Below are 26066 nucleotides of genomic sequence, written 5' to 3'. Positions count from 1 at the left end.
GCTGTAAATCTTTCATAGTAAAACACCCACCCGTTTGAGTTAAAACAAAAGTAGGTTTAAGGAATAAAAAACAAGTTAAATACAATATAGCATTATATCGTAGAAGTCTGCAAACCCCAAACGACCATATGCTAATTAAGAAACAAAGCCTTGGTCTTTTTCTTTAATTTACTCAGGCCTAAAACTGAATTGTTGTATAATATGAGCCGTGGCATGCGAACATAGGTCCTAAGCCATGACGCGGTCCATATGATACTTCAATTCGCCATATATTCTACTGTCAACGCATAACACTGCGTCACCTGTTCGGTTCCATCGTCTCGCCTTTGGTGTGGTTAATGGTGTGGAGCTGGTTAGTGTCCGGGGCAAATATCGCCACCGCCGCACCAGCTCTGCTCAGATGGACCAGCACACTGCAAATGACAGCAACTCGTCAACGAGTATGCCTACCCCTGGTCAACTGTGAATTTCACTCTAGTCAACACGTTCCATAGTAAACAAATACTTTATTGAACTAGTACCATGTGGACGTGTTTCTTGGTCAATAATGTCTTAAGTCAGCTTGTACCGTGTCGCCCTAATGTCTGAAGTCAGCTTGTACCGTGTCGCCCTAATGTCTTAAATCAGCTTGTACCGTGTCGCCCTAATGTCTTAAGTCAGCTTGTACCGTGTCGCCCGTTTTGACAGGCGCATTCTTAGACTTGAGCATGGCGAACAGATTTATACTTTAGAAATAATAGTCTACGTTAGCGTGTTTATTCGAAGAACATCTTATGGCTGAATAAAGTACTAATCGATCTCAAAAGTTGATATATTGATCAATTTTAGTAGTCGAAACACAACAAAAGTCATATTTACGGCTTTCAGGTACAACATTATAACATTTAACATTTTCAAGAATATTCTTTCACAAATCGCTTAATTTCACAAATATATTAACAAACAGTTAAATTATAGATCTTTGTTTATTCTTAGTCTTTTTCCCATCTAAGAATTGGTGACTGAATACGGGCCAATTGCATCGAACTGATATCGGCATAATAGTTCAATGATGGAAATAAGCAGAGCGCCACTAAAATTAGTTGTACAGCCTTAGTCATTAAATATCGATGCAATGGTGGGTCATTAAACATCGATGCAATGGTGGGTAATTAAATATCGATGCAATGGTGGGTCATTAAATATCGGTGCAATGGAGGGTCATTAAATATCGATGAAATAGGCGTTATTTAACACTCACTGCAACGGGTAAAGGACCTACTAATTGTTTATAATAATAATTCAATACTACTCCAGCAGCTGGAGTTTCACTTCTTTATATTGAAAGGCATTAAGGGTAACATAATTTCTCCTTGTCAATATCCTACTTGAAAATGAATGACTAAGTTACTAAGCAAGCCGCCGGCTTCTATAACTGTCTACTCTATGCAATGTAATGAAGTACTTTCTATGTTTATCATGCATGATTGCAGTGCAATATATTGCATTTAATAAACCGTACAAATTGTTCAAGCGCGGAAATCATGATTTAACAGCCGCAAAACGATTTGCGATGCGCGTCATACATTACGCAAAACAACCATGTTTACTTCTTTACTTGCATTATGCAGATCGTATAATTTATCTGAAAGTGACGCATATTATATGACTCATGATATAAATACAAATACCTTTCTTTCTTTTTATTTGTAAACAATATGTTTTCTCTCTGCATGATCCATGTGTTTACTGCATACGTTTATACAAACGATATTTTATTTTCATACAATATGCCAAGGACTGTAAAAACAAAATGTGCTGTTCATTAAATAGTATTCACATAAAAAAGTCCCGTTTTCGCTGGTCTTCCCAAAACCCTATGCATGCATTTACTATATACACATATAAACAAAAAAGAATAACTTCAAATCTCGATGTTTGGTTACATGCAGGTTAATCGCTTTAGCAGTTATACATGTAGCTGTTTGAAGTGACACAAGTCTACATACCGTACGAATGAATTACTAGTATTAGGTTCAATCTAACAAGTAACAATACATTTGCCTTACGAAATTTAAAAAAAAATACAGGCGACAATAACGCTGTAGATCATAGCAAAATTCGGCAAGATGCAACATTTTACTAGCTGATGATTAAGTTATTTAACTTATTTCATTCTACTGGTATATCTAAAGTTCTTTTCAGATTAATTCGCGTCGCATGACGGCCGGACGGAAAGACACCACAGGGCTAAGGTACCGAACGGAAAGAAGTTTGCACAGCACGTAATGTTGTTACTACTGCACATAATGATGTAACTGCTGCACGTAATGACGAATGTACCGAACGTAAAGACGTTTGCACAGCGAATAATGATAAAACTACTACACATAATGAGTCATGACGAATGTACCGAACGGAAAGAAGTTTGCACAGCACGTAATGTTGTTACTACTGCACATAATGGTGTAACTGCTGCACGTAATGACGAATGTACCGAACGTAAAGACGTTTGCACAGCGCATAATGATAAAACTACTACACATAATGTTGAATGTACAGAACGTCAAGAAGTTTGGACAGAACATAATGTTGTTACTACTTCGCGTAATGCTTTAACTACTGCATACAATGACGACTGTACCGAACGTAAAGAAAATTGCACAAAGCATAATGAATATTCCACTGAAAATAATGATTAATGTACTGCAAACAACGACAACAGTCATATGCAGTCAGTAATGGCGTTCCATATTGAGCGTTGTAACAAGCACACAACTAGTCAGGGGATTGATGCATGTTCGGAGGGAATATTTCATCATTTATAAATAGCCACTTATGCTGAAATTTATTTGATACAAGAGAAAAAATGGCAAGGTTTGTGTTAAAGAAGTTATTGAGAGCTTTTATCGTTAATATTTACCAGAAAGTTCTTTAAAAATGTTATAAACGGGATTATAGGGAAATAAATATAAACTTGAAAAGTAGCAAGCATGCAGTAATAGAGTCGGGTTGAAACGGATGTATTGGGGAATTGTTCGAGTCGGGATTTTACTACCTCTGCGGGAAAAACTTAACACTTTAGGAAGGGGGTTTATTCCGCCTCTCTGAAAACACGAAGGGGGCTTATTCCGCCTGTCTGAAAACTCGAAGGGGGTTTGTTCCGCCTATGCAAAACTAGCGAGGGGGTTTCTTCCGCGTATGCAAAATGTGAAAGGGGGTTTCTTCCGCTATGCCGTTTTTAGGGAAGGGGGTTTCTTCCGAAGGGGGTTTATTCCGGTAATCTCACACATGGTATTGTACAAGGCGATTTCAAAACTTGGCGACATTTACAAGATACTCTGCAGATATACTGATGCTTTTTAATTTGTGTCGGTGTTGGAAGATGTAAATTTGATGAGATCAAAGAGAATTACAGTATGTTGACTTGTCGGGTATGCCTCACATACTTTGCAAGCAGTTCTTAGCCCCCTCAAATCCAAATAAATTAATGAGCACGAACGTGGCTGTTAACTTTGTACAGTTTAATTTGATATTCACAGTATAGCGGAAAATACTCTTTTATCTGATTGCTAAAGTAAGGGGAAATACTCGTCCATTAATGTGGTGAATGTAAGGGAAATAATTGGAGAGTTGAAGAGCACATGTTTGTTGACAAATAAATATCAGAAAACTGTTTTATTAGATTTAACAGTGGTAGCAGAAAGAATATTGGATTTTCACGATCTTGGTCTTATTCAACGCAGAAATTCACCTGTGTTCTATGAATGTAGGACAGTACAGATCGGACAATACACATGATCACTTAACACCATTCGAAGCAATCACACATGGTATTGTACAAGGCGATTTCAAAACTTGGCAACATGTAAATGTCGCCGTATCCGAATCTTTAGTCAGATAATGAATAATTTAAAACATAATCTATGTATTTGCCTTTGAAGCTTTTAAATTGGAATTAGTTTAAAAAAGATACTCTGCAGATATACTGATTCTTTTTAATTTGTGTCGGTGTTGGAAGATGTAAATTCGATGAGATCAAAGAGAATTACAGTATGTTGACTTGTCGGGTATGCCTCACATACCTTGCAAGCAATTCTAACCCCCCGCAAATCCAAATAAATTAATGAGCACGAACGTGGCTGTTAACTTTGTACAGTTTAATTTGATATTCACAGTATAACGGAAAATACTCTTTTATCTGATTGCTAAAGTAAGGGGAAATACTCGTCCATTCTTGTGGTGAATGTAAGGGAAATGATTGGAGAGTTGAAGAGCACATGTTTGTTGACAAATAAATATCAGAAAACTGTTTTATTAGATTTTACAGTGGTAGCAGAGAGAATATTGGTGTCAGTGCGGACAATTAAAAGTGCCAGTGATAATAGAGACAATATTGTTTGGAATTATGTGTGCGTAACTTGTTTATTGAGAACAATCACTGCAAATGGCAACAAAAATTACCCTACCCACCTATTCTCAAGAAAAAACTTATGAAATGTATAAACTTGAACTCTTAGCTTGGATGAAGTGACAGATTTAGATAAGAAGAAGCAAGGGGTAGCTATTGCTTTGGCTTTGCCTGAAGATGATAACAGGAAAACAAGAGAGAAAGTGTTTGACCAGATAAAGTTGGATGATTTGAAAAGTATGATGGGTTGGTCACTTTGCTGAAATTTTGTGACACTCATTTGAAAAAAAGATGATCATTCAGATAGCTTTAAAAAAATCGAGGACTTAAACGACTTCCAGAGACCAATCTATTAGTGAATTTATTTCCGTATTCGATTCCTTCATGCATTCAAACTTTTGAGAAAAGCAAATATGACAAAGGAAGAAAATATGTTATTTCTAACCGGCATGAATTACGAAGAAAGAGGAACACTGTATGAACAGGCTAAAAAGTCATTGAAGAAGTTTAGAGGTGAGGTGGTGGAAAGTGCGTCATTCGCAGGGGCGGCGATTAAGGTTGAATCTGCGTTTGTGATTAGTAGTTATGCTAAGCGTGGTGGTAGATGTCGTGTAGGGCGTGGCTACAACAGAGGTGGATACTATAATACATGTGGAGGAAATCGTCAAACACAGCCGAGGAAAATGAATACAACTGGAAATGACGGTAGGACTTTGACCTGTAAGTCGTGTGGTTCGTACAGGCATCTTTTGAACGAATGCCCTGAAAGGTAACGAATAAATGGCAAAAGTGAACGTTGCGGAAGGAGAATTTGGAGTGTTGTTTACGGGATATGTTAAAAATGACTTAACTCAGTTGGCCTCATATGCGAGACAGTGTGCGGTATAAGATAGTGCGTGCAGCAGTACTGTATGAGGCAAAACGTGGTTGAATGACTTTATCGAATCTTTGAGTGAAGAAGAGAAAAAGTTGTCATGAAGGAAGGTAACACAAACGGGAAATAAATATAAACTTGAAAAGTAGCAAGCATGCAGTAATAGAGTCGGGTTGAAACGGATGTATTGGGGAATTGTTCGAGTCGGGATTTTACTACCTCTGCGGGAAAAACTTAACACTTTAGGAAGGGGGTTTATTCCGCCTCTCTGAAAACACGAAGGGGGTTTATTCCGCCTGTCTGAAAACTCGAAGGGGGTTTGTTCCGCCTATGCAAAACTAGCGAGGGGGTTTCTTCCGCGTATGCAAAATGTGAAAGGGGGTTTCTTCCGCTATGCCGTTTTTAGGGAAGGGGGTTTCTTCCGAAGGGGGTTTATTCCGGTAATCTCACACATGGTATTGTACAAGGCGATTTCAAAACTTGGCGACATTTACAAGATACTCTGCAGATATACTGATGCTTTTTAATTTGTGTCGGTGTTGGAAGATGTAAATTTGATGAGATCAAAGAGAATTACAGTATGTTGACTTGTCGGGTATGCCTCACATACTTTGCAAGCAATTCTTAGCCCCCTCAAATCCAAATAAATTAATGAGCACGAACGTGGCTGTTAACTTTGTACAGTTTAATTTGATATTCACAGTATAGCGGAAAATACTCTTTTATCTGATTGCTAAAGTAAGGGGAAATACTCGTCCATTAATGTGGTGAATGTAAGGGAAATAATTGGAGAGTTGAAGAGCACATGTTTGTTGACAAATAAATATCAGAAAACTGTTTTATTAGATTTAACAGTGGTAGCAGAAAGAATATTGGATTTTCACGATCTTGGTCTTATTCAACGCAGAAATTCACCTGTGTTCTATGAATGTAGGACAGTACAGATCGGACAATACACATGATCACTTAACACCATTCGAAGCAATCACACATGGTATTGTACAAGGCGATTTCAAAACTTGGCAACATGTAAATGTCGCCGTATCCGAATCTTTAGTCAGATAATGAATAATTTAAAACATAATCTATGTATTTGCCTTTGAAGCTTTTAAATTGGAATTAGTTTAAAAAAGATACTCTGCAGATATACTGATTCTTTTTAATTTGTGTCGGTGTTGGAAGATGTAAATTCGATGAGATCAAAGAGAATTACAGTATGTTGACTTGTCGGGTATGCCTCACATACCTTGCAAGCAATTCTAACCCCCCGCAAATCCAAATAAATTAATGAGCACGAACGTGGCTGTTAACTTTGTACAGTTTAATTTGATATTCACAGTATAACGGAAAATACTCTTTTATCTGATTGCTAAAGTAAGGGGAAATACTCGTCCATTCTTGTGGTGAATGTAAGGGAAATGATTGGAGAGTTGAAGAGCACATGTTTGTTGACAAATAAATATCAGAAAACTGTTTTATTAGATTTTACAGTGGTAGCAGAGAGAATATTGGTGTCAGTGCGGACAATTAAAAGTGCCAGTGATAATAGAGACAATATTGTTTGGAATTATGTGTGCGTAACTTGTTAATTGAGAACAATCACTGCAAATGGCAACAAAAATTACCCTACCCACCTATTCTCAAGAAAAAACTTATGAAATGTATAAACTTGAACTCTTAGCTTGGATGAAGTGACAGATTTAGATAAGAAGAAGCAAGGGGTAGCTATTGCTTTGGCTTTGCCTGAAGATGATGACAGGAAAACAAGAGAGAAAGTGTTTGACCAGATAAAGTTGGATGATTTGAAAAGTATGATGGGTTAGTCACTTTGCTGAAATTTTGTGACACTCATTTGAAAAAAAGATGATCATTCAGATAGCTTTAAAAAAATCGAGGACTTAAACGACTTCCAGAGACCAATCTATTAGTGAATTTATTTCCGTATTCGATTCCTTCATGCATTCAAACTTTTGAGAAAAGCAAATATGACAAAGGAAGAAAATATGTTATTTCTAACCGGCATGAATTACGAAGAAAGAGGAACACTGTATGAACAGGCTAAAAAGTCATTGAAGAAGTTTAGAGGTGAGGTGGTGGAAAGTGCGTCATTCGCAGGGGCGGCGATTAAGGTTGAATCTGCGTTTGTGATTAGTAGTTATGCTAAGCGTGGTGGTAGATGTCGTGTAGGGCGTGGCTACAACAGAGGTGGATACTATAATACATGTGGAGGAAATCGTCAAACACAGCCGAAGAAAATGAATCCAACTGGAAATGACGGTAGGACTTTGACCTGTAAGTCGTGTGGTTCGTACAGGCATCTTTTGAACGAATGCCCTGAAAGGTAACGAATAAATGGCAAAAGTGAACGTTGCGGAAGGAGAATTTGGAGTGTTGTTTACGGGATATGTTAAAAATGACTTAACTCAGTTGGCCTCATATGCGAGACAGTGTGCGGTATAAGATAGTGCGTGCAGCAGTACTGTATGAGGCAAAACGTGGTTGAATGACTTTATCGAATCTTTGAGTGAAGAAGAGAAAAAGTTGTCATGAAGGAAGGTAACACAATTTTCAAATTTAAAGGCGGTACACGTTTACAGTCAGAAAGAGTACCAGCTATGACTACAGATAGAGAAGTAAAAATACCAACCGATGTAGTCGATTCAGATATTCCAGTATTGTTATCGAGAAATGCACTGAAAGCAGCCGAAATTAAAATTGATTTCGAGAATGATACAGCGTGTGTTTTTCGGAAAAGATATTGGGCTAAACTTCACATCCTCTGGACACTATTGCCTACCCATTGATATACGTGAAACAAGGGCTGTTTGTAAAACATGCATGCCCCCCCATATGGGCTGTCCGTTGTAGTGGCAGCCATTGTGTGAATACGATTTTTGTCACTGTGACCTTGACCTTTGACCTAGTGACCTAAAAATCAATAGGGTCATCTGCGAGTCACGATCTATGAACCTATGAAGTGTCATGATCCTAGGCAAAAACGTTCTTGAGTTATCATCCGAAAATCATTTTACTATTTCGGGTCACCGTGACCTTGACCTTTGACCTTGTGACCTCAAAAGCAATAGGGGTCATCTGCAAGTGATGGTCAATCTACCTTTGAAGTTTCATGATCCTAGGCGTATGCGTTCTTGAATTATCATCCGAAAACCATTTTACTATTTCGGGTCACCGTGACCTTGACCTTTGACCTAGTGACCTCAAAATCAATAGGGGTCATCTGCAAGTCATGATCAATCTACCCATGAAGTTTCATGATCCTAGGCGTATGCGTTCTTGAGTTATCATTCAAAAACCATTTTACTATTTCAGGTCACCGTGACCTTGACCTTTGACCTAGTGACCTCAAAATCTATAGGGGTCATCTGCGAGTCATGATCAATGTACCTATGAAGTTTCATGATCCTAGGCCCAAGCGTTCTTGAGTTATCGTCTGACAACCACCTGGTGGACGGACCGACAGACCGACAGACCGACCGACCGACAGACAAACCGACATGAGCAAAACAATATACTGTGAAACCATTTATTTTCGACAGCACAAAATTTCGTCATTCTTATAAAAATGACGATTTCGTCAGCACTTAAATTCGCCGATTTCTGATTTTGAATTTTAAAAAAATGCGTCAGTAAATATCCGATTTGTGTGTAATACATATTCGCGATCAATCGCAGTTGCGAAAAATCGTGGTACGAATGCGGGAGCACACTTGAGAATCACTGCAGGAGGTGGGGCCTGTTTGTCACTTGCCAATTAACTAGTTTTGTTTTCAAGGGACAGTAATGGACCCTCTTAATGTATTCCATTCACACGTTCATTGTTATGATTAGCGGACAAGTGGGATCGAATAACCGTTAACGAGTGTTTGTAACAACGAAGCCAATTGCCAATTAGTCTTATTCTATTATTATAATTGCCATACTGATAACAATCGTACCTTTATCGGCACCAATTAGGGAAGGTGCGAACAATATGGGTTATAACTAGTGTTAGGAAATTATTTTGTCACTTTTCTATAAAGTTTCAAGCGTTTTGCATCGTACATTTTTGATAATTTTAAGAACAGTAATTGGTCTCAAATGTCACTGTTTTTTTTTCAAATAAAATGCTTTTTTATTCTGATATCAACTTTAAAATTATAAACTCTATGTGTGTGTTTGTTCTTAAAAAGTAAACTATCGGTATATAAATCAATAATGTCAATAATTTAAAAATAAATAAATTGATACATATAAAATAGTAATAAGTGTGGTTATGGGCAAACAATCAAACAACAAACAGCAATTAAAATATTCTTTATTAATTTGTGATGAATACGCATGTTGATCACACATCTCATCTTTTCATTTGGTTTATTGTCTTTCATCGACATTCGCTGCATGATGGCTAATATGCAACACCCCTGAAAAACACAATGCACCTAATGGGTAATAAAGTTATAAACAATAAGCGCTAATTCATTACCATTCTACATAAACGAAGTCAACGCATTCGATACAGCTGTACTGCACACGCGTTTTAAAGAAGTGTAACGTGTCAGTTAAGTACCTTGTGTAATCTACATCCCTTTGTGTCAAAACCGGATTAATCTTGATTACGAAACAGCAGTGAATGTGTGCATGGATTATGTTGGAATTTAATGCCTAATGTATACGGTAAAGTTTTAAAATATTGTTCAACTTAGTGTTTGTTTTTGTTCAAACATAGAGCATGATTGTTCGTTAGGATCTTAAATTCGCCGATCGGTCGACTGACGAAATTTATGAAAATTAATGCCTGACGATTAATAATGGTTTCACAGTACCCCCTCTTCTTTGAAGGGGGGCATAAAAATAGCAGTGAATAAAGTGCTAGAGGTAAAGCTTGAAAACAGTGAAAAACAGCTTCAGAAGCTTCATAGACAATTTGCGCATCCGCCGATGAAACGACTAAAAACGTCTTCTGGCTGACTCGGGCTCTTGGAAAGACGCCGATGGCTAAAGAATTTAATGAAACGGTGGATATGGACTTGAAACAATGGAAGGGTTATGGTTCCTTCACATGATCGATATTTGGTCGCGGTACACTGTCTCGATATTTGTTCTTACGAAAAGACCTAGTGACATAGAAGATGCAATGAAATATTGGGTAGGTGTGTATGGTGTGATGTCATCAATCCTCACCGATAACGGAGGCGAATTCAACTCGGACGATTCTCGTGAAATAACATCGATTATCAATGTTAGAGTATGCACAATTGCATGCCACAGTCCGTTTCAAAATGGTCTTTGTGACAGGAATCATGCTGTGTCTGATGTAATGATGTTTAAGTTAGAGGCAGAAAATCCTGGAACTGACATTTAAACACTTTTGTCTTAGGCCAACATGGCTAAAAACTCGCTACAAATGTGGAGTGGATTCAGTAGTCACTAGCTTGTATTTAGGAAAAACCCAAATCTACCTTACATTTTCAAAGACAGTCCACCTGCACTCGAGGGGACCACATCAATGCTCTGCATAAGGCTCGAAAAGTTTTCATTGAAACAGAATCAAGTGACAGAATTAAGCGAGCATTTCGGTCAAAGATCAGAGCTTCAGAACAGAACTTTGAAAAAGACATTTGGTGTTTTACACACGTGAAGGGAATGATAGATGGTTAGGACCTGGGAAAGTGGAAAGGTCTTGTTTGTGCAACACGGAGGAGTGTTAGTACGAGTGTCGCCAAACAGACTGATAAGAATTGAAAACAATAGTTCATAAGAAACTGCACAGTCTCAAACATCAAGAAAAGAAAATGGAGTTACGGAAGTTATCTCCTTTAGGGAACATGTTGGTAGTATCAAAAGCGAACAACAGAACGAAAGTGTTGAAACTCCAACAATGAACAATAACATAATTACAGGGAATGAAGAAAAAGATATCTCTTTAAGCAAAGGAACAAAGTTACAATATAAACTCGGAGCGAACACACTCTGAAATAACAAGTCGTGCTGGTAAATCAACTGGAAAGTACACAAATTGGTATAATGTAAAAGACGCAAATGGTGAAGCTCGAAGTATTGACCTTTAAAAGTGTGAGTGGCTAGTGACAGTGAAATTCAGATTGAAAATAGAAACGTTGACAACGAAACTATGATTGCTAAACAAGCAGAATTGGAAAACCTAAAGCAGTTCAATACAAATGAAGAAGTAAGGTATAATGATCAAGAGGTTTAATCCACAAAATGGGTTATAACAAAAAAAGGATGGTCAAACAAAAGCTAGACTGGTAGTGAGGGGTTTTGAAGAATAAAATTTGACACAGAGTGACAGTCCAACTGTTGGAAAAGGCGCTTTGAGAATATTCTTGTCGGTCGCTGATGTAAAAGGTTGGTGTATTAAAACTAAGGACATAAAATCCGCATTCCTGCAAGGAAAAGAACCGGAAAGGGATGTATTGATTCAACCTCCTAAAGAAAGTGGTTCCTCAGATGAAACAGTATGGAAACTCAAACATGGACTGTATGGACTGAAAGTCAGTGCTAGACAGTTCTACTTAAGTGTGAGAGAGGAACTGATAAAACTTGGTTTCGTACAATGTGAACTTGACCGTGCTGTTTTTTCATTGTATGAAACTGGAAAGTTGGAAGTTATTATTTGCTGCCATGTGGATGACTTCTTACATGCGGGTACTGACATATTTGAGAAACAAGTTGAAAAATTACGTAAAAGATTTTCAGCAGACAAAATTGAAGACAGGTCTTTCAAATATATAGGATTTAAATTGACTCGGGGTAATGACTATGAACAAGAGCACCGCATAACAGGTGCCAACGCTCGGCTGCGATCGCAGTTTTGAATAAATGAAAGCTTGTCAGAATTAATTTTTTAGAGGTCAAATTACCTTGACCTTTGACCTAGTGACCCCAATATGGGTGTGGCATGTAGAACTTATCAAGGTGCATCTACATATAAAGTTTAAAAAGTTGTAAGTGGAAGCACTTTGATATTAGAGTCAATGTAAAGGTTTTAGCACGACTTGGACGTCGCACGTCAGATGGCAGACGTTGGACGGAGGACGACAGGCTGGCTATTACAATACCTCGGGTTTTCTCCGAAAACAGCCGAGCTAGAAATTAGACCATTCTGATTATGTTGCCGAGATATAGTTTCCGGGAGTTGAACCTGGTAGAAGTCAATGTGTACTAAGCAAAGATCCATTTAATGAGTCCGAACAAACAGTTTTGAGAAAAATACAGTTGGGCAGCTGAATTGGGTCGTAAAGGAGGCGTTTGAGATGATCGCATTAAGAACAAAACTTAACAAGAGCACCGCCTTGCGGGTGCAGACCGCTCATCTATTTTCTTTTTAAAGGTGAAGGGACTCTCATTTTCAATCACAAAGGAGGGAGGGGTGGAGTGAAGAGGGGTGTATAGTGTGGGGGCGTGGGTTGGGGGGGTGATTCTTGGGTGCGATGGTTGGACGGTATTTCAAACATAAAATAATAAAAATAAATATTTGTGTTTTTTAACAGTTTCAAAAAAAAAATTGGGTGGGTGGGGTGGGGGGGTATAGTGTGAGGGTGAGGTGGTCATTTGTGAGATGATCTTAAAAAAAACAAGAGGGCCATGATGGCCCTGAATTGCTCACCTGACTCATTAAGATCAGATGAAAACTATGACCTCTATTGTCTACACAATGTTTTTCTATGATTTGACCTATTGACCTAGTTCCTGACTCTAGATGACCCAAATACAATCCCAATCCAGATTTTATTAAGATAAACATTCTGACCACAGTTCATAAATATTGGATGAAAACTGTGACCTCTATTGTCAACACAAGGTTTTTCTATTTATTTGACCTATGATTTTTACCCCAGATGACCCAAATACAATCCCACCCAGATTTCATCAAGAATTCTGACCAAATTTCATAAAGCTTGGATGAAAACTGTGATCTCTAATGTCTACACAAGGTTTTTCTATTATTTGACCTAGTGACCTAGTTTTTTACCCCAGATGACCAAAATAAAATCCGAACCCAGATTTCATCAAGATAAACATTCTGACAAAATTTCATAAAGATTGGATGAAAACTGTGACCTCTATTGTCTACAGAAGGTTGTTCTATTATTCGACCTAGTGACCTTGTTTTTGACCCCAGATGACCCAAATAATATCCCAAACCGGATTTCATCAAGATAAACATGTTGACCAAATTTCATCAAGATTGGATGCAAACTGTTACCTCTACTGTCTACACAAACAAATTGTTGACGGACGGACGCACGGACACACGCAGGCACGCACAACGGACGCCGGACATCACACGATCACATAAGCTCACCGTGTCACTTCATGACAGGTGACCTAAAAATATATGTCGGAGATAAACATGAACAGTTGTGGTTAAAATCCCATAGAAACAAGGGCTGTTTGTAAAACATGCATGCCCCCCTATATGGGCTATAAGTTGTAGTAGCAGCCATTGTGTGAATACGTTTTTTGTCACTGTGAATGGTGGTGGTGGTGGTGGTGGTGGTGGTGGTGTAGTAGTAGTAGTAGTAGTAGTAGTAGTAGTAGTAGTAGTAGTAGTAGTAGTAGTAGTAGTAGTAATAGTAGTTGTAGTAGTAGTAGTAGTAGTAGTAGTAGTAGAAGTAGTAGTAGTAGTAGTAGTAGAAGTAGTAGTAGTAGTAGTAGTAGTAGTAGTAGTAGTAGAAGTAGTAGTAGTAGTAGTAGTAATAGTAGCGGTAGTAGTGGTAGTAGTAGTAGTAGTAGTAGTGGTAAAAGTAGTAGTAGTAGTGCCAGTAGTAGTAGAAGTGGTGGTGGTGGTGGTGGTGGTGGTGGTGGTGGTGGTGGTGGTGGTGGTGGAGGTGGTGGTAGTGGTGGTGGTGGTGGTGGTGGTGGTGGTGGTGGTGGTGGTGGTGGTGGTGGTGGTGGTGGTGGTGGTGGTAGTACTAGTAGTAGTAGTAGTAGTAGTAGTAGTAGTTGTAGTAGTAGTAGTAGTAGTAATAGTAGTAGAAGTAGCAGAAGCAGTAGCAGCATTACAAGACCAATACTTAAGAATGATCAAATGGGAAAAGGTAACCTAGCACTGGCAGTAAATATGGGCTCATTTACAGGTCAGATTTGGAATCTCTGCTGTAAAATGAGATTTTGAATGAATTAAAGGGAGGCAAATCTGTAATAAAAAGAACATGCATAAACCGTAGTTGTTTCCCTTGTTTGAACCATGCTAAATCCTTACAAGTTTGGAAAGAATTGGATGAAAAATTTGGACTTTATTGCATAAACACCATTTTCTCAATTCAAGGGGAGGTAATTCTGTACTTCATGGACCAATAATGCTCATTTTTTTTAGGGTTCGTGTCCTCATTGATATAAAGACACTGTGCAAATTTGGAAAGGATCGGACAAAAAATGTGGAAGATTTTTGAAAGTTTTCACAAAATTGGCAAAAACGAATAAACCTGCAAAGTTCAACGAGCTCCTGCGGCCATGTTTTTTGACGAATCAAATTTCTTTGAACAACTTGTTCAGGGGAGCCTTCAAAGGTCATCCCTGTGAAATTTTTTGAAAATCTGATGAGCAGTTTCTGACAAGAAGATTTTTTAAGGTTTTTAGTTTTTACCATATATGGTCATGGCGGCCATCTTGGTTATGTGATCAAATTTTTTTTAACAATTCTTTTGTCCCATGACCTAGGGATGCTCCACATGAAATTTAGTTGAAATTGGCTAAATGGTTTAGTAGAAAAAGATGTTTACAAATTGTTTACAGACAGACAGACGAACGGACGGACGCCGGACGGTGAGAGATCAAAATAGCTCACCCCGAGCTATTGCTCAGGTGAGCTAAAAAAAAAAATATATATAAAAAATTTAGGGGGGGGGGATTCTGAGGGGGGGGAGGTGGGTATTCTTGGGTGCGATGGTTGGAAGGTATTTCAAACATAAAATAATAAAAATATATATTTGTGTTTTTTAACTGTTTCAAAAAAAAAATTGGGGGGTGGGGTGGGGGGTATAGCATAGTGTGAGGGTGTGGTGGTCATTTGTGAGATGATCTTAAAAAAAAAAAATTAGGGGGGGGGAGATTCGAGGGGGGGGGGTATAGTATAGTGTGAGGGTGTGGTGGTCATTTGTGAGATGATCTTAAAAAAGAAAGTCTGGAGTCTATTGTGGTATGTCAGGTAAGAGTAGTTTTGTCAAAGTATCAATCAAATCTAATCATAAATAAAGAAGTTATGGCATTTTTAGCAAAATTTAATAATTTGACCTTGAGAGTCAAGGTCATTCAAAGGTCAAGGTAAAATTCAACTTGCCAGGTACAGTAACCTCATGATAGCATGAAAGTATTTGAAGTTTGAAAGCAATACCCCAAAGACACCAAGTACTGGTTCTAGGCCCAGGAAACGGACTCGAGAGCGTTTATATAAGCCTAAGGCTTTCGACGCAATCGAGCTAAATTAAATAGGTTTAAACTAAACAATAGCCTTGATACTTTAGAAGTAAAGTGGATCAAAACACAAAATTTAACCATATATTCAAAGTTACTAAGTCAAAAAAGGGCCATAATTCCGTAAAAATGACAACCAGAGTTATGCAACTTGTCCTTTTACTGTACCATTATGATAGTTTGCGAGTGTTCCAAGAATGAAAGCAATATCTATGATAGTTTAGGGGTAAAGTGCACCAAAACACAAAATTTTCAACTTTCTAAGTATAAAGGGCCCATAATTCCGTCCAAATGCCAGTCAGAGTTACATAACTTTGCCTGCACAGTCCCCTTATGATAGTTAATAAGTGTTGCAAGTATGAAAGCAATAGCTTTGATACTGTAGGAATAAAGTGGACCTAAACACAAAACTTAACCAAATTTTCAATTTTCTAAGTATAAAAAGGGCACATAATTCTGTCAAAATGCCAGTCAGAGTTACATTTCTTTGCCTGCACAGTCCCCTTATGATAGTTAGTAAGTGTTGCAAGTATGAAAGCAATAGCTTTGATACTTAAGGAATATAATAGACCTAAACACAAAACTTAACCAAAATTTTCAATTTTCTAAGTATAAAAAGGGCACATAATTCTGTCAAAATGCATGCCAGAGTTATCTAACTTTGTCTTCCCAGTCCACTCATGATAGTGAGTAAGTGTACCAAGTTTGAATGCAATATCATTGATACTTTCTGAGAAAAGTGGACCTAAACGCAAAACTTAACCGGACGCCGATGCAGACGCCGACGCCGAAGCCAAGGTGATGACACTAGCTCTTTTTTTTCAAAAAATAGATGAGCTAAAAATGGGTCTTTGAAAGACTTGCTAAGTGGAAATAAAACCATAAGGAAATTAAAAGAAGCAAAGTCGTATTTAATGCATCCAAAGTTGAAGGGTAAAGTTAGTAAAGTAGTATTTTCTGATGCTTCGTAAAGGAACATTAATGACGGCATCGGGAGCACCTTAGCACATATTGTTTGGTTGATGGACGAACTTGGACACTGTTGTCCCATAACGAAGAAAGCGAATAAAATACTTAGAATAGTACATTCAACTATATATTGCCGCAGAGGCACCAGGCCTTCCAGAATGAATAGAAGCAGGTATTTACTATAGACATATGTTGATAAAGTTACTCAGGTAAGAAGATACTGAAATTGACATACAAGTATTCATTGACAATAGAAGTGTAATAGAGGCTGTTAACTCCACAAGACGTGTTGGTGTAAACAATTGAGAATAGAAATTGCGGCAATTCAGGAAGAACTTAAGAGAGGGGAAGTCAAATCGTTGTAATGGATCCCTGGCTCTACAATTGGCCAGTGTGATTACCAAACAGGGGGCTGCCATTTTCACATTGCTGGAGGTCATACATTCAGGAAAGATGACTGATCAAATTGTGAAATTAGCAGTGGACAAATAAAATGGTTAACTCGCTTGCTGTATTTTAGAACGATAAAACATTTGATAGACAACATAGACTTGAGATCAGAATGATAACTTTAAAGACTAGAATCAGAGTATGCTATTTTTGAGAACATTTGAATATTGATAGAGACTTTCTGTTACATTGTAAAAGATAAGTATATACCTTTGTTTAAAGTCATTTTATTTTTCATGTTTGTTCTAAAGCAATTCTTGTTGCTATTTTTAAGTTATTGATCTTAGATCTTTCCTTTAGATAAAAAAAATTAAAAAGTATAATTATTGTTCTTTAAAAAAGTATAATTAATGTTATTTGAACAAACTTGATAGAGGACAACCATACAATGTTACATGCAAAATACTACACCTCTCGGCATTGCAGTCTCAGAGGAGAAACGTTTTTTACACAAATAGGGAAAACATGTAACTTCCAGGACAGGGTAAAATTTTACCACAGGGGGGTTCACTTGAACAAACAGTTTGCAGGACAACCATACCATTTTACTAACTAACCATTAAATCCCTGGCACTTGTGGTACACAGAACCTTTTTTAAGAGATTTACTAGATATATGTCTATATAAATCATGTGACACCTTGGGGCGTGATCAGTTTGATCCCAGGGGCATGGTTTGAACAGAGTAGTTAGACAATTACAAGATGATATTACTCACCAAATATTGAAGTCTGACCTTTGTGGTTACAGAAAAGATTTATAAAGTTTTCTTTTTTAACTGTTTGTAACTCCAGTACCCAACATATGCAATGGACTGGATTGGTTTGAACAGCTTTGAAATAGGCTCATCCAAAGATCATGCATGTGAAGTTTTATTAGAATCTGTAAATTGGTTCAGAAGGAGAAATTCAAAGACGAAAAAAGTTGATGCACACATTTACTAATGAACACTGACCATTTGGTATACATAAAGCTCCTCATGAGAACTAAGTGTATACATAAAGCACCTCATGATAACTAAGTGTATACATAAAGCTCCTCATGAGAACTAAGTGTATACATAAAGCACCTCATGAGAACTAAGTGTATACATAAAGCACCTCATGAGAACTAAGTGTATACATAAAGCTCCTCATGAGAACTAAGTGTATACATAAAGCACCTCATGAGAACTAAGTGTATACATAAAGCTCCTCATGAGAACTAAGTGTATACATAAAGCTCCTCATGAGAACTAAGTGCTCAGGTGAGCATAACGTTGTAAAGCAGATGTTCAATGATCACTTTTACAACTTAAAAAAGGCAAGACTTGGCGTTTTATTTTTTTGCTCAGTAACGTAGTTTAAAACTTACAAAAAATCCATTTATTTATTTATGCCTGCTGGTGAGAGATTTTCTCAACATTTTATTGGATAATATTAAGTATAGGTCAAAATCCTGGTATGTCAGCTAGCCCGCAAAAAAAACACATATCAAAATTGTATATTACTCTTAATGTTCACCAATCCAAAGGGGCACCAAGTCAAGAGCCAAAATAGTCAGGACACAGTTAGTAAAAATATCAATCTAGATCTTTCCAGTTTACAAGTGCAATAACCTTTAACCCTTTCCCACTAAGGTGCAAAGTGACAATGGCTATGTGCAAACAGCATCACAGTCTGTTCAGGTTTTATTTTGTTTGCTACTCATCAGTATCTAAGGTTTGGAGATGAAGCCTTTAAAACTTGAATTAAGTAAGAAAGGAATCTAATTAAATGTAACTTTTGAAGGGACTATAAACAAGTATAAATGCGTCAAAATATGTATCTAAGTGGTAAAGGGTTAAATGAACCTTTTAAGTATAAAAGTGAACTTACGCTGAAGACTCATGGACTTCACTCCCATCATAGACGCCACAGCCAGAGAGCACCTGCAGTGGAATAATCAAAGAAATTAAGTCAATGGAAATATACCTAGGTAATTTGGCACTGTTCTCCATGCAAGCTAAAAATAATATAATAATAAATGTAATAAAAATGTATAATTTAATGTGAAAAAATTATTATAAGCCAAACACTGTTATAAAATAGTTGAGTGTTCATTACAGTCATATATTTTATATCATTAAGGTGTAAGTGAATCAGTTTAAACCATCCATTTAAGCATGATTGTATCAAATGAAACAAGGGCTGTTTGTAAAACATGCATGCCCCCCATATGGGCTGTCAGTTGTAGAGACAGCCATTGTGTGAATACGTTTTTTGTCACTGTGACCTTGACCTTTGACCTAATGTAAGTTATCATCCGGAAACCATTGTACTATTTCGAGTCACTGTGACCTTGACCTTTGACCTAGTGACCTGAAAATCAATAGGGGTCATCTGCCAGTCATGATCAATGTACCTATGAAGTTTCATGATCCTAGGCGTAAGCATTCTTGAGTTATCATCCAGAAACCATTTTACTATTTCGAGTCACTGTGACCTTGACCTTTGACCTTGTGACCTAATAAGAGCTGTCAGAGGACAGCGCGCTCGACTATTCAAGTGCTTGACAGTATAACGTAAGCCATCATGGGGAAATTGTTCATAGTCAATAATTTATTAGACGATCTTTCAAAAATAAAAAAAGGAAAAAAAAATGTTGGGGGGGGGGGGGGGGGTAGGGGGGGGTAGGGTGGCTGAGAGGGGGGTATAATGTGGGGTGGGGTAATTTATTAGATGTTTAAAACAAGATGTGTTTGTGAAACACAATGTCCCCCTATATGATGTTTGACATTGTAGGATGACCTTGACCTTGTGAAGGATGACCTTGACCTTGACCTTTCACCACTCAAAATGTGCAGCTCCATGAGATACACATGCATGCCAAATATCAAGTTGCTATCTTCAATATTGCAAAAGTATTCATAAAATAAGCGATTTGGGCCACATATATTTGACCTCTGACCTTGAAGGATGACCTTGACCTTGACCTTTCACCACTCAAAATGAGCAGCTCCATGAGATGCACATGCATGCCAAATATCAAGTTGCTATCTTCAATATTGCAAAAGTATTCATAAAATGAGCGATTTTGGCCACATATAATTGACCTCTGACCTTGAAAGATGACCTTGACCTTGACCTTTCACCACTCAAAATGTGCAGCTCCATGAGATACACATGCATGCCAAATATCAAGTTGCTATCTTCAATATTGCAAAAGTATTCATAAAATGAGCGATTTTGGCCACATATATTTGACCTCTGACCTTGAAGGATGACCTTGACCTTTCACCACTCAAAATGTGCAGCTTCATGAGATACACATGCATGCGAAATATGAAGTTGCTATCTTCAATATAGACCGTTCCATAATCGATAAATTGACCGCCGCCATATTGTCAGTCACGTGATTGTCCGCCATTACACTGCTGCTAATTTGTCCGAGTCTGCGATTCCAAAAGTCAAAGACGTAGAGAATACCCGCTTCACCGTTGTCGGATAAATAAATTACTTAATGAATTAATGTTAGGCTATTATCACATTTTTTGTTGTTTAAATGATTGTTTGAAGTTGACATTTGATTGTTACAAATAAAATGTTTTAAATGCTTTCGTGTATTTGTTTTTTATCTGTAATCAAGTGGTAATCATCGGCGAAAATTTGTCGGTTCAGTCGCTCATACTATGTCTTTGATTAGACTTGTTACTTTTAACGTTTCACAAACAATTCACGCATGTATTGTTGTGTTGATTTTAATAGCCGCAACATCAAGCAGATTATATTTTAATTAATACTTATAAAAGATTCTTGCGCAATTAATTACCGCTAATTGTTTGTAATTGGTCTCATTTGGTAAAAATCTACATTCCAAAATCATAACATATTATATAAAGTATGATATTTTTGATACGCCTTCCATTATTTTTCTTGTTCTAACTGATATCAGAGATAAAAAATTGTGGTTTGGATTTATATTTTTTTAGATGGAATTTTGTCACGTTAAAAAACGAGCTTTTTATCATGAGAGAGTGATATTGATCTTGACGATCTTTTATGTGATTATTCGGAAGATGAAGGGAATGTGATCTATGTGATATATCTATATTTTCATCTTTGAATCATTTAACAGCTATAAAGCTTAAATACTAAAAATGTATTTTATAGGTCTTTGAAGTAACGCAAAACATATGGATAACGACACCAAATGTTTAGTCAATTAATCCACACACAAAAAAACTCCGAAAAAAACAACAACACCTAAATAATATTTCAAAAATATATTATTAAGCGCCAAACGAATTTATTAATACATTTATTTGCAACTTTCAAAACGCGGCATAAGCATCAAATTAAAGATTATCTGAAGACTGAAAGGCCGACAATTTGACACAACAAAGAGCTCTATGCATAAGCCGTAATATTTTTTGCAGAAAAGCTTCAATAAATTTCAATAGTAATACATCTAATAATAAAAATATAATTATCAATGGCATGAGTACGCTAGTGTGATAAATAAATGAGTGTTAGAAAGTGTAATGAGTGCTTTGAAAATAAACATACTACAAAGCCATATTAAAAGCAAAGGACATGACAGTATTTACATGTAATTTTAATTTGATGGGTTTTGTACAAAGAATGACGCTATTGAGGAATATTAACATACAACTAAAAAAACACAACTTCATATGATGCAAATTGAACTGTGTACTCATGTATATTGAAAACTCGTAACTAGTGAGTATGAGTGACACATATCGAACATTTTAACACACATATATTTATATACATATATATTTTATTTTTTTTTAACCTCTGTTTGGTGTCAAATGTAATTTCTTGTTTTTATGATATCGTTCGTGCATTGCCGTAATATCAAATCTTCATACGGAATGACGTAGTTTTAATTAACCGATACCCGCTAAATACGTTAAATGTTTTATTTTTATATTTTTTTTTAAATACTTTATTTTTTCATAAATTAAACGGGCTAGTATCTTTACGGTGTACAATTTCTGATATTCTATATTGGACATAACTTTTAATTTGTAAAATATGTAACATATCTAATTTACGCAACTGTTAAGTATGTCGGAGGTAAATTATCTTACCAAATGACTGCTTAATACTACCAGGAAGATGAGACATGGTGGCATCATCAATTGTGTTTAATGACCAGACTGTCATCTGCCACCCAGTGTGGTTTATGACACCATGTGGTTAGTTAAGTCTGGACAATATCTGGTCAAAACGAGATAATCGGATTATGCAGAACAAAGGGGCAATTAAACACTGGAATAAAAAGGCATACACGATTTAAAGATTGATGCAAATAATAAAATGGAAAATAATGCATTTAATTTAATTAAATGCTTTTTTTAATGTGTCAATGTGTTAGTTTTCCAAGACAACCAAGACCATGTAATGACGGCCTTAGAATTTAGAAAGAAATTCATCCGTTGAATAATCGGTGCTCTCTTATATATGTTACCGATTGTTAAGCAGCAGTGTAATGGCGGACGCGGAGAGAATTCAGGGGAGATAATTATGTAATGACTAAATTATGGAACGGTCTATAGCAAAAGTTATTGCAAAATGTTAAAGTTGGCGCAAACAGACAGACCAACAGACCAAAAGACCAACAGACAGACCAACAGACAGGGCAAAAACAATATGTCCCCCACTACTATAGTGGGGGACATAAAAAATGTTGGGGGTGGGGGGTGGGGGGGTAGGAGGGAGTAAGAGGGGAGTATAATGTGGGGTGTGGTAATTTATTAGATGTTTAAAAAAAATGGGGGGTGGGGGGTTAGAGGGGGGTATAATGTGGGGTGTGGTAATTTATTAGTTTAAAAAAAAAAAATGGGTGGTGGGGGGTAGGGGGGTGGGGTGAGAGGGGGGTATAATGTGGGGTGGGGTAATTTATGAGATGATGTTTAAAAAAATCCTATTTTTGGACGGGTGGGGGGTGAGGGAGTTGGGGGGAGTGAGAGGGGTATAATGTGGGGTGTGGTAATTTATTAGATGTTTAAAAACAAATTGGGGTGGGTGGGGTGTAGGGGGGAGTGAGAGGGGGTATAATGTGGGGTGGGGTAATTATTAGATGTTGTTTTTTTAAGTATTTTTTTTTTGGGGGGGTGGGGAGTAGGGGGGAGTTAGAGGGGGGTATAATGTGGGGTGTGGTAATTTATAAGTTGTTTAAAAAAAAATTGGGGGTGGGGGTAGGGGGGAATGAGAGGGGGGGTATAATGATGGGTGTGGTAATTTATTAAATGTTTAAAAAAAAATGGGGGGGAGGGGGTGGGGGGTAGGGGGGGTGGGGGGTAGGGGGGGTGAGAGAGGGTATAATGTGGGTTGTGGTCATTTATAAGATGATGTTTAAAAAAAAATTGGGGGGGTGGGGGGGGGTAGGGGGGGTGGGGGGGAGAGGGGGGTATAATGTGGGGTGTGGTAATTTATTAGATGTTTAAAAAAATGGGTGTGGGGGTAGAGGGGGTAGGTGGGGAGTGAGAGGGGGGTATAATGTTGGCTGGTGGTAATTAATTAGATGTTAAAAAAATAAAATAAAGTTTGGAGGGGTGGGGGGGTAGGGGGGATGGGGGGTAGGGGGGTTGGGGGAGTGAGAGGGGGGTATAATGTGGGGTGTTGTAATTTATTAGATGTTTAAACAAGGGCTGTTTGTTAAAACATGCATGCCCCCCCTATATGGGCTATAAGTTGTAGTAGCAGCCATTGTGTGAATACGTTTTTTGTCACTGTGGTGGTGGTGGTGGTGGTGGTGGTGGTGGTGGTGGTGGTGGTGGTGGTGGTGGTGGTGGTGGTGGTGGTTGTGGTGGTGGTGGTGGAGGAGGAGGAGGAGGAGGAGGAGGAGGAGGAGGAGGAGGAGGAGGAGGAGGAGGAGGAGGAGGAGGAGGAGGAGGAGGAGGAGGAGGAGAAATAGAAGGAGAAGGAGAAGATAAGGAGGAGGAGTAGCAGTAGCATAGCAGCAGCATTACAATACCAATACTTAAGAATGATCAAATGGGAAAAGGTAACCTAGCACTGGCAGTAAATATGGGGCTCATTTACAGGTCAGATTTGGAATCTCTGCTATAAAATGAGATTTTAAATGAAGTAAAGGGAGGCAAATGCTGTAATAAAAAGAACATGCATAAACGGTAGTTGTTTCCCTTGTTTGAATGATGCTAAATCCTTAAAATGCCTATTTCCAGTAAATTTGACCTTCACCTGTGACCTTGACCTAGTGACCTCAAAATCACTAGGGGTCATCTGCGAGTCATGATCAATGTACCTATGAAGTTTCATGATCCTAGCCCCAAGCGTTCTTGAGTTATCATCCGGAAACCACCTGGTGGACAGACCGACCGACGGAACGACCTACCGACCGACCGACCAACATGAGCAAAGCAATATACCCCCTCTTCTTCAAAGGGGGGCATAAACAAAATATTTGGGGGGGGGGTAGTGGGGGTGAGGGGGTGAGAGGGGGGTATTATCAAGGGGTGTGGTAATTTATTAGATGATGTTTAACAAAAAATAATTGGGGGGGGGATGAGGTTTGGAGGGGGAAGGGATTCTGGTAGGGGCGTGGGGTATTGTTTGGGTGGAATCGATTGTGGTATTCAGGTAAGTGTTGTTTTGTCAAAGTACATGTAATAATAAAATGTGATCATAAAAAATAACAAATGATCTCACACTGACATGAACAAATATCCTCTATTTATTTAACATGAAATTTTTAACTTATTGCATTTGTTTCCCCTGTTTATAAGAAACATAAAATAATAGTGTATTACCTCCCCTGTCCTGCTTATATTTATATTAATCAACAAAATTAAACATTAACACAATATTTAATATACAAAATATACAAAAAATCTCATCTTCTGATAATATTTTTACTGATCCACTTTATTTTACTCAAATGATGATGTTTCATTGGACTGATAATTATAGATTTAGGATTACAGACCAGTTGCTTCAGTTATATTGTTCAGAGTTCACCCTGTTGGCCGCGTATGCATTCTTGAGTTATCATCCAAAAACCATTTTACTATTTCGGGTCACCGTGACCTTGACCTTTGACCTAGTGACCTCAAAATCTATAGGGGTCATCTGCGAGTCATGATCAATGTACCTATGAAGTTTTATGATCCTAGGCCACAGCATTCTTGAGTTATCATCCGGAAACCACCTGATTGATGGACCAACCGACAGACCGACCGAAAGACCGACCGACATGTGCAAAGCAATATACCCCCTCTCCTTCCAAGGGGGGCATAATAAGCTTATTTAATTGCTATTGAGTCCCTTTCTGGGCAGACACAGTACTGTAAAAAATAATCGCATTTGTTGAAATGGTCGTATACGTCTAGAAATCCTACTTTCGGTTTTAAAAGCGGTACCGTTTTAAAAATAATAAAATACTTGCTAATTAGGCTTTAATTTAATCTAAGCCAATTAGAATATATCTGGTGGTTACACTGAGGTAGAAATCCATCTTTTTTGCGCTTTAAAACTTAAAAATATTCGTGATTGTCGAAATGGGCGTATATGTATAGAAATCTTACTTTCGGTTTTAAAATTTAAAAAAATAATAAATTACTTGCTAACTAGGCTATAGATTCAATGACAATTTTGCACACTTTCAAATTGCATCAATATATATTGATTAACATGTATTTCATTTCAAGGTGTGTGGCTTTAATAAATAACATAACTGAGAGTGATGTGTTTACAATAGTGAAGTTCTCTGCCTTAATTTGAAATGAATGTTCTAGGCCCAGGAAACGGACTGGAGAGCATTTCAATAAGCCTGAGGCTGTCTATGCAATCAAGCTCAAATAAATAGGTTTAAACTTTAAGGTCAATTCTAGTTTTATGGAAACATGCGTTGTTTAATGCGCTCAATAAGTGTCTGTGACAGGCAATATTTGTCATCCTCATGTCCGGTTTAAGACATGTTTAGCAAACGCTCAAGCCTG

At 37.5% G+C, this 26066-nt stretch overlaps 1 protein-coding gene across 2 annotated transcripts in view; it reads right to left on the bottom strand.

The window, feature by feature from the left end:
* Positions 1 to 26066, bottom strand: part of LOC127856373 (ES1 protein homolog, mitochondrial-like) — a 43122-nt gene that overhangs the window by 16632 nt on the left and 424 nt on the right. For both annotated transcript variants that reach the window (XM_052392519.1, XM_052392518.1), the window contains exons 2-3: positions 18976 to 19028; positions 303 to 413 (exon numbers count right to left, since the gene is read on the bottom strand). In XM_052392519.1, coding sequence (XP_052248479.1) covers positions 303 to 413; positions 18976 to 19028 — 164 coding nt within the window. The remainder of the gene's footprint in view (positions 1 to 302; positions 414 to 18975; positions 19029 to 26066) is intronic.

Source organism: Dreissena polymorpha, chromosome 13 (assembly GCF_020536995.1).
Source record: "Dreissena polymorpha isolate Duluth1 chromosome 13, UMN_Dpol_1.0, whole genome shotgun sequence".
NCBI lineage: Eukaryota > Metazoa > Mollusca > Bivalvia > Myida > Dreissenidae > Dreissena > Dreissena polymorpha.
This window is presented reverse-complemented; position numbering and strand designations above follow the sequence as displayed.